We start from the raw sequence: 10,106 nt of genomic DNA, 5'->3' as shown, positions 1-10,106 counted from the left end.
GCTTGCTTTCCCTCCTGCAAAAAGTGGTAGCTTTGCTTCACCCGGCAGCCACAGCCCCAGGGGTCAGGAAGCACCAAGTTTAGATTAGATGTTAGGAAAAAATTCTTTACTGCAAGAGTGGTCAGGCATTGGAACAAGCTGCCCAGAGAGGTGGTGGAGTCGCCATCCCTGGAGGTGTTCAAAACGTGTAGACGTGGCACTTCAGGGCATGGTTTAGGAGGCATGATGGTGTTGGGTTGATAGTTGGACTTGATGATCTTAGAGGTCTTTTCCAACCTTAACAATTCTATGATTCAGAGATGAAGGACCAGCAAGGTACCCCTGCCAGCAATGTCCCTGTAACCCTTCTGAGGGCAGTGGACAATTTAGGTGTACGGAGCTCAGATGCAGCAGATAAATCATAGAATCATAAAGGTTGGAAAAGAACTCTAAGATCATCAAATCCAACCATCAGCCCAACACCACTGTGCCTCCTAAACCTAAAGGTTTAAGGTCCTAAACCCTAAGGCTGCTGAAACCTCAATCTCTAAAATGGTCGAAGAAGGACATCCTACTTTCCTCATTCTCTGCATACAGATTTTATTCCAAGCATCCAAGCAGTCAGCTAGGAAGCAGCCAAACAAAACTGTAGATGTTAAGGGAGAAATTCAAGTGATGTTTTCCTTGATCTGGTGTGAGACAGCCTTGCATCCCCTGCTGGTGCCCGCAGCTGCAGCAGCAGGATGCAGCATTCACCATGCGAAAACTGATGTCTGTCATCCCAGAAAATTGCAGGAACAAAGGCAGAGAGATCGTTTCTTTTGTCTCTGCCTGCTCAAGTTCCTCCTGCCAAATTTCATGGATTGGGAGAAAAAAGAGGCAGGCTTTAGGGATGCAATGCAAGCAGAGCAAAAAAAGAGTGGGGTTTTTGTGTTGTTTTTTTTTAATCCCAGCCTAACCCACCAGAAAACCCTTGTGCTCACCTTGCTTTAACCTGCAGACCTGTACTTGGTATGTGTGAGTTTGCAGAGGACATTTCCAGGAAGTTTCACACCAAGGAGATTCCTCTTTATCCAGCAAAATTCGGTAAGTTGTGGCATTCTGGATGCTGAGAAGGCTAAAAGCTTGTAAAGCTTCATAGTGGGTTTGTACAAATGTATGGAGGAAAAAACTCCACCAAAAATTATAACACACATCTGCTCTGGTCTTGTACTCCTCCAACTGCCTCCACTCCTGGCTGCTTACAGCGATGTGATGCTGGGCTAGATGGATTTTGTGCTGCCTTGGTAAGGTTGTTTTCACATCAGCTCCTTTAGAGGAAGATTTTGTTCTTCCTCGGTTTGTGGCTGTTCTGGCACTTCCTGGGGATGAGTCTGTAAAGTTCGCTTTAAGCTGGTCCTTGCAGGACTTTGCTTGGCCTGAGGAGGCATCTGAGGTCACGAAATGCAGCTGAGCTGCTGCGCTGCAGATGAATGGATTATTTCTCACTCTTGCATTAGGAGCTCTGTGGATTCAGTCATTTCTCTGCTATTATACTGCTGTTATCCATCCCTCCATCCATCCCTCCACCCATCCATCCAGGAGCTCCTGGAGGCCTCTCAGGAGTATGCTACTCTGATCCACAAGACCTCCTTGGCCCCGAGAGCCTGCATGTTCAAATGGGCAGGGCTGGAAGGCCCAGCTCTGCATCAGGGACCCTCCCACACAAGGTTAAGCACAGGTGGATGAGGCAAAGCAGAGAAAAACACCCAAGTGAGGCTGTCTCCAGAAATCACTCAAGAAACTGGTTGCAGAGGTTTGAATTGAGCATTTAGAGGGATCATCTCCTGTGAAATATTCAGTATGTCTCTCTCATTATTCCCCTGTGCCCCTTTGCTCTCCCCCATTAACCCTTTAAGTAGGGATGCCTAGCTGTATCACACCACTTCTGCAGCCTCACAGGATAAAGCACTGCCTTTCCCAGGAGGAAGGAGTCCCATTAAATCCATAATGCTCTTTTCCCTCAGAGTAATTATCCAGAAGATTCCTATGGGACTTGTAGACTATCCAGCCCTTAATGATCCTGCATTACCTGGCCTTGTTATCCAGTGAGTGGGCTGGAAAGTCCTTGGAAAGGAAGAGAGTGGATGAAGGTGGGAAGGAGAGGGGCACAAGGAAAGGATGCTGACCATGACAGGTGCAGGTGCACTGTCCTCGAAAAGCCTCACCAAGGGCTTTCCCCCACTGTCAGGGTTCACAAACAGGGATGAGACTTTCCTATGCTGTATTAACTAGTGCTGCCTCCCCCAGCTCACACAGGCCCTGAAAAGCTGCCACTTGGGCAGAGCTCATCCATGAAACCCTAGCGGAAGAGGGGAGCAGCCCCCCTAAGCCAGCTGGAGATGCCAGTCCCATGCCTTGTCCCACCGCCAGCTATTCGAGAGGTGGCTGTCGCAGTTCTGGCTCTCAGCGCAGCCTTCGTACCCAGGATGCTATTAACTAGCCTCAGCCACCCCCAAGAATGGGAGCAGCCCTAATTACAGCTCTTGCCTGTTGATTTTGTTTGAGCTGGTGTCTCTGCTTTTAACGCAGAAACCAAAGGGAGTGGGCTAAGACAAATGAAGCTATGAAGAAGGAAGGGGCAGAAAAGGGAGAGAGGAGTCTGCACACTCCAGGAGTTGAGATGGTCTCTGCAAACTGATTTCCCCCTCCCCAGGTCACTGGCTTTGCAAGAAACTGCTGGCAAAAGCTGCTGCTTCAAGATTTTCCTTTGCCTGGGTGATAAGGGGCTAATTGGATGCAGATTAAAAGTCACTATTATGGATAATCCATGAGTGGGTTGTGGAAAGTGTGGGGAAGCATCCTTCTGTTGTCCCTGTGCAGGCCACTGGTGGATGTGTGCAGGCTCCGGCCCTCTGTGTTTCACCAGAAAAAAAAAAAAGATACAAAGATATTTTAAAGCGGAAGATGAGCTGGGGGAAGGGAGATGAGCTTGGGGGGCTGGGAAGAAATAATTGCCATGTCTGAAAACAGTTACTATGGCAGCAACAGTCTTCTTGCTGCTGGAGTAAAATGTTGGGGACCAGCGAGCCTTGCCTTTGTCAGATACTCGCAGACACACATTTAGATGCTAATGCTGGCTTTAACCTTGGCTGCTTAACCTTGAGGTGATGGAAAGGGGAGGAGGGGGAAGCAGAGCGGGGGGGGGGGGGTGGGGTGGTGGGTGTGGGTGTGGGTGTGGGTGTGCTCATGGAAAAGACGGGTTTCCTCTCCCTAAATTTGCCACTGAATGGACTTGGCAGACTCCTCTCAGCTGCGATTAACACTGTTATTTTTGCACTTAATATTCAGCAGAGGTCTTAACAGCTTATTTATGGATAGCTGGCATTAGCTGCAGCATAATTCACCACTGCAACGCTCCTGTTTATCTCCATCCCCTTGGGATCATCTGATATAAGGCAGTTTTTTAGAACATCCCCTAGGTTTGATCCTCCTGTCTATCTAATCTCGCCTTTATTTAGAACTCAGAATCAACACAGGGGTGAAAAAAGGAGGGGGGCAGGGGAAGGAAGTCTTCTTCAGACTTTGGCTGTTGGGGGAAAAGAAATTTTGGTGTCCTGTTTAGAAAAGGAAGCCTTTTGACTCAAAGGCTCAAAACTGTCTTCAGCAGCGGGGGTGATGGAGGAGGCAGGGAGAGGGTTGGAAGCGGTGGAGGGTAGAGGGGGAATTCCCCAGGGGTGCTGCCTGGCCACAACAACAAGGGATGAAATAGCATCTCCTGTGATGGACCTGCACTTCTGGACCTGAGCATGAGCTCACAGCCAGAAGGTAAATTCCTAAAACACAAACCTATTGCGCACAGATCAGTCACTAATTCTTGGGGCATCCTGGCTTGCACTTGCCTAGGGATTATCTATCACAGCAACATTTAAGAAAGCTGTTGCTGGAACCATTTAGGCAAAAGAGACCAGTGCCTGATCTGCTGGTGACACCACTCACAGATTTGACCCTATTCTTCTATTTCTGGTGGTTTGGTTTTTTTTAATGCTTCAGCTCCTGGAGTCAGGCGATCACTTACAGCTTTCTCTTCCACTTGCCTTTGGAAGCTTATTACCATTACCAGGCCATAGACCAAAGCCTGAACTCACACCAGCTCAAAGGCCAGCTGATTAGGACAACCCCGGTGCACAAAACATTTTCATTTTCCATCCTGTACAACACCTGTGCCTTGCTTTTTGAATGGCTGTGCAGAGCACGGAGGCGATGCTGCTTCACACGGACCAAGGAACATGTCTCCCAGATGCATGCTGGGTGGGACAGAGCTTCCTGCACTTTTCACACTGTCACCACATGGTGATTTCCATCAAAATTGTGCCCAGTCTCACCTCCGGAGACTGTTGCAGTGAACTGCCTGTATTTTTAATGATGGTATGTGTTAGCAGGTAATCTTATCTCCATGCACAGCCACAACATGCATCCTTGGGATGAAATATGAATATGAGAAATGATCCCACTTCAGCCTGACAATCCTCACTGCACGCTGTGTGGTGAAAGCATCTTAAATTAAAAGCAGTATCTGTCTTCTGCAGTACACTTCTTTCTCTGGGGCTTTCTAGTTAAGCTGTCAGATACAGTTGATATTTATTTTACAAATGTTGTAAAAGATGATATGGGTAATATTGTAGGAACAACCCTCCCTCTGCTCTTTGGCTCAGGAGCAATAGCAGAAATAAATGCAATGGCAAAGAGCAGGGCAGGCCTTCCCCAGGACATGCAGCGGAGGTGGCTTCCCTGTCCTCACACTGGTGTAGAAGGGGCTTCAAGGAGGAGTACCTGGGCCAGCAGCTGCATGGCTTGGGGGACAAAGCTGTGCTGGGGTCTGGGGGGGCTGGCTGGCCATGAGGACCTCAGGGGCTAGACTCATAGAATCACAGAATCATTAAGGTTGGAAAAGACCTCTAAGATCATCAAGTCCAACCATCAATTTAACACTCCCATGCCTCCTAAACCATGCCCTGAAGTGCCACATCTACACATGTTCTGAACACCTCCAGGGATGGTGACCCCACCACCTCTCTGGGCAGCCTGTTCCAATTCCTTTCAGTAAAAAAATTTTTCCTAATATCCAGTCTAAACCTCCTCTGATGCAGCTTGAGGCACTTTCCTCTCATCCTATCACTTGTTACTTGGGAGAAGAGACCAACCCCCACCTTGCTACAACCTCCTTTCAGGTAGTTGTAGAGAGCGATAAGGTCTCCCCTCAGCCTTCTCTTCTCCAGGCTCAACAACTCCAGCTCCCTCAACTGCTCCTCATAAGACTTGTTGTCCAGACCCTTCACCAGCAAGGGCAACAAAGCCCTTCTCTGGACACACTCCAGCAGCTCAATGTCCTTCTTGTAGTGAGGAGCCAAAACTGAACACAGTATCCGAGGTGTGGCCTCACCATAAGGGTGAATGCACTGACCAAGGGTTGAAGGCATTCACAGCATTTATGAAGTGTGAAATGCAAAAAGCATTAACAGCAGCGATGAACATTAGTGTCATCGTCCCCCTGGATTCAGCACAGATGAGGTTTTTCCCCTCCCACCATCTCTCGACTTTGGGAGACTGTAACAACCCACTGGGGGGACACAGGTGCTCCATGTCCCAGCACCACACTGGGTGGTGGTGACTCCCAAGCTCCCAGTGCCATCACAGGCTTCTACCTTTCCAGGAGCACAGTATCGCTCTCCAGCTTCCTGGGCTGAGCTCATCACCAGTGCTAGTCATCCCCTCTGTGCCTGAACTGCTTCTGCAACCCCCCTGCGTCCCTCAGCTGGGGGTTATACATAGTGCAGCAGAAGGTCATGGAATCATAGAATAGAATCATAGAACGGTTTGGGTTGGAAGGGACCATTAGAGGCCATCTAGTCCAACCCCCCTGCAGTGAGCAGGGACATCCCCAACTAGACCAGATTGCTCTGAGACCCATCCAACCTGACCCCAGGAACCGGGCCTCCACTATCTCTCTGGACAACCCATTCCAGCGCTTCACCACGCTCATTGTAAAAAATTTCTTCCTTATACCCAGTCTAAATTTACCCTCCTTTAGTTTAAGACCATTACCCCTTCTCTTGCCACAACAGGCCTTGCTAAAGAGGTTGTCCCCATCCTCCCTATAGTCCCCCCTTTAAGTACTGAAAGGCTGCAATAAGGTCTCCCTGGAGCCTTCTCTTCTCCAGGCTGAACAACCCCAACTCTTTCAGCCTCTCCCCACAGGAGAGGTGCTCCAGCTCTCGGATCTTTTTGTGGCCCTCCTCTGGACCTGCTCCAACCGGTCCATGTCCTTCCTGTGCTGAGGGCTCCAGAGCTGGACGCAGCTCTCCAGGTGGGGTCTCACCAGAGCAGAGTAGATGGGTAGAATCACCTCCCTCGACCTGCTGGCCACACTGCTTTCGATGGAGCCCAGTATACAGCTGGCTTTCTGGGCTGCAAGCGCACATTGTTGGCTCATATCCAGCTTTTCACCAACCATTACCCCCAAGTCCTTCTCCACACGGCTGCTCTAAATCCCTTCATCCCCAGCCGTATTGATATTGGGGGTTGCCCCGACCTAGGTGCAGGACCTTGTGTCCCTCCTTGTGTCTCCGTGCCTTGGTTTGGAAGTATTTTTAGCGTTATTTTTAATTATTCCTGCGGTTGATGATGACGGGAAGTGTAGGGATAACCAAGCTTTAACCACAGGCGGGCACAGGGGGAACTTGCTCCCAGGGGACCCCCGCTCCGGGGGCTGTCCCGGTGCAACGGGGCGCAGCAGGTCAAAGACCCGGCGCCGTTCCGGCAGTGCGGGCAGGCAGGGCGGGACGGGCAGCAGGTGGGCGGTGCAGGCAGGGGCGGAGACGGGCAGCAGGTGGCCGGTGCAGGCAGGGCAGGGCGGGAGAGGGGGGAAGGCGGCGGCGCGGCCCCTCCTCCCGGGCGGGGCGGTGACCGGCAGTCCCCGGGCGCTGCCGCCGCGTGGAGCCGCGCTGCCTGCACCCTGCCCGCACCCTGCCCAGCTCACCCCGAGCCGTGCCCCTGCGGGCCGCCGGCGGCGCGGGGATGGGGTCGGGGCTGTGAGGGCGGCGTGAGCCGTGGCCATGGGGAACATCTCCTCCAACATCTCCGCCTTCCAGTCCCTGCACATCGTCATGCTGGGCCTGGATTCGGCGGGGAAAACCACGGTGCTTTACCGGTTGAAGTTCAACGAGTTCGTTAACACCGTGCCCACCATCGGTTTCAACACGGAGAAGATTCGGCTGAGCAACGGGACGGCCAAGGGCATCAGTTGCCACTTTTGGGATGTGGGTGGTCAGGAGAAGCTGCGTCCGCTCTGGAAATCCTACAGCCGCTGTACCGATGGTATCATCTACGTGGTGGACTCAGTGGACGTGGATCGGCTGGAGGAGGCCAAAACAGAGCTGCACAAGGTGACCAAGTTCGCCGAGAACCAGGGTACCCCTCTGCTTGTCATCGCCAACAAGCAGGACCTGCCCAAGTCCCTGCCGGTGGCTGAGATCGAGAAGCAGCTGGCCCTGCATGAGCTGACCCCTTCCACCACCTACCACATCCAGCCCGCCTGCGCCATCATCGGCGAGGGGCTGACGGAGGGCATGGACAAGCTCTACGAGATGATCCTGAAGCGGAGGAAGTCCCTCAAGCAGAAGAAGAAGCGGTAGAAACCCCGCAGAGGCGGGGAGGGCTGGGGAAGCAGACAAAGGAACCGAGGGGGAGAGAACCAAAGCGATCCTTTTTCGTTGTAATTGTTATTTTTTTTCCCCTCTTTTTTCCCCCCTCCTTTCGAAATGAAAAGACAACAGTGGCGATAACAAAGCCGCTCCTGCCAGCCAAGCCCAGATCCCGGCTGCGGGATCTCCCCTCCCACCGCCCCTTTCCCCGGGCCACACCGTGCTCACAAGGGCCGACCCGGACCTCCGGGGCCGGGACGGAGACCTGCGAACGGGGGCGAGACACCCCACTCCCCTCCCCCTCCGTCTTTCGGGACCACCGAGCTTTTGTGTGCCGGGACCGAACAGGGCAGGACCCTGTTGAAGTGCATTTGAGAGAAGCCCAGCGTGCTTATGGATCTTTAACGTGTGCATTTGGGGGAGGGGAGGGGGGGAACGGATGCTGGGGAGGGGTGAAGACAGCGCCTGGGCTCGGCAAGGTCAGCGGTGCCCCGATGCCTGCCCGCATCCCCGCATCCCTCCCCTGCGTTTTTCGGTGGGAAGGGGTGTTGGACCAGCACAAAACCCTCGTTGGTGGGGGTGATGGGTAAGGGGACAACCCCCCCACCCCGCCGGCTGGTGTTCCAGGGCACGGATGTGTGCAAAGCAAGGACAGGCAGCCTTCAGCCCCGGGGAGTGTGTAATGCTGCGGCGCAGGGGGTGCTTAGCAGTTGCTGACTGGTGCTGAGCTTTAAGCTGTCTGCTTTAAAAAAAAAAAAAAAAAAAAAGAAAAAAACCCAAACAGCAAGGGGTTTGGGAGCTGGAAACGTTGCTGGAAGTGTTTGGGGCGGGGGGTTGTCAAGGAGCCCCCCTTCTCAAAGGCTCAGACGTGTCACCTTCTAAAGCAAAACCCGGAGCAGCTCTTTATTGTGCCCAGGCAGAGGCAGGCTCGAAGGTGCTAATTTGCTCCAGCTGGGGTGATCCAAACTAGGGGTTATTTCTTAAAAAACAAAACAAAACCCCACATACAGAAAAAGCAAGCTGCATGGTACCGGTCACCGTGCTGCTCCAACCGTCGGTGCAGGAGGTCAGGGCAGCACTTGCTAAACATGGGGGTTTGGGGTGGGGGGGTCAGGGCAAGGCAAGGCAAGACAGGCGGGTGCCGGCACTGAGATGGCTAGAGCTTGCAAAAAGGTGTTCTGCGAAGGGACTCGGCAGCGCCGGGAAAATGGCAGGGTGTGAAGAGATTTGGGGGGGGGGAGGTAGCATTGGGGGTGTGTGAGTTTTTTATAAAGATTTAAACCCGATTCAAAGCAGAGAGCCCCATGCTTCCAGCAGTAGCTGTGTGGGCTGCCTCTGCCTGCTGAGCACCCGGGCAGGGTCAGGCCCCGCTGCGTCCTTGTGCAGGTGGACATTTTGGGATTTGGATGGGACTGAGGTCCTGGGGACCAAAAATCATTCACTGTCTGTGTTTTGGCCTGGGACCCATCTCTCTGGAGGAGAAAACCAGGGTCCTGGCTTTCTATGCTGCCTATGCAGCAGAAGCAGGCAGCTCTCGGGGTGGGGACAAATATCCTGAATTTTGAGCCGTGCGGTCTGGTGGGTGTTTCTGGTGATTTTACACCAGCCTTCCCGTTTGAAAACCCCTTCCCAGAGCAGCCAAGGAGAAACCACCAAGCAGACAAAAGAAAAATGCCCTTCGGGTTTCAGGGAGTTGATTCTCCCCTTGCAGCGTTAACGCGGCACCTTCCAAATAGCGTGTTGGTTTTTTTTTTTGTTAGGAAACAAATGTTGCAGCCAAGTAGTATTTCTCTCCTTGCGGGATCTGAGTTCCCAATGCGAGTCCTGACTTGTATGCTTAGTGAGTGGGCTGGTCCCATCAGTTCAGGTGGCTCTGTTCCCACTTCCTCGGGTTTTCTTTGCTTTGTCTTCACCTCCAACACTTTGGTACTTGCTGTCGAGAGAGAGAAAAAAAATTTATTTATTTTTGATGCCACAGAAGCCACATGCATTAGCCCTTTTTTGGCGAGCGACCCATTTTAGAGGCGAAATATAAAGCTATGATTTCCCCACCAGCTCAAAAGCAATCAGGTTTTAAAAACAACACGTGCAGGCTATTAGTTGTGGGTTTTGTCTCTTTGCTGTCGAGACATAGGCCTTGGTTTGACAAATGCTGGCATGGAAAGCCTGGTGGCGTGTATTTACGGAGCTCAGTCCTTCCTGGGGGTTTGTTAGACCCAGCAGAGCTGAGCATCCCCTTGGATAAATGGCTGGTTTTCAGCAGAGCACTTAAGCATGCACCGAACTAGCAGTGCACACTTGAAGGTTCAGCTGAGCCAGGTGGGACGCTGTCGCAGTGCCGTTCCCACCAACTCTGCTTTCTGCAATAATTAAAAAAACGTTTCCAATTAGGAGCTAATGGCTTCCGTGGTATTTCTGTAATGTTTCACAACCGTATGCTGATTT

The 10,106-nt window shown here is 52.1% G+C and overlaps 1 protein-coding gene across 1 annotated transcript; it reads left to right on the top strand.

The window, feature by feature from the left end:
- The first annotated feature begins 6,913 nt into the window (after positions 1–6,913).
- On the top strand, positions 6,914–9,603 carry ARL4C (ARF like GTPase 4C). The gene has a single exon (XM_075094144.1). The coding sequence runs from the start codon at positions 7,074–7,076 to the stop codon at positions 7,650–7,652; it is 579 nt and encodes a 192-aa protein (XP_074950245.1). The 5' UTR covers positions 6,914–7,073; the 3' UTR covers positions 7,653–9,603.
- The last annotated feature ends 503 nt before the right edge of the window (positions 9,604–10,106 follow it).

This window comes from Phalacrocorax aristotelis, chromosome 5, assembly GCF_949628215.1.
Source record: "Phalacrocorax aristotelis chromosome 5, bGulAri2.1, whole genome shotgun sequence".
Lineage (NCBI taxonomy): Eukaryota > Metazoa > Chordata > Aves > Suliformes > Phalacrocoracidae > Phalacrocorax > Phalacrocorax aristotelis.
Note: the sequence above shows the minus strand (reverse complement) of the source record. Positions and strands in the feature narration are given on the sequence as shown.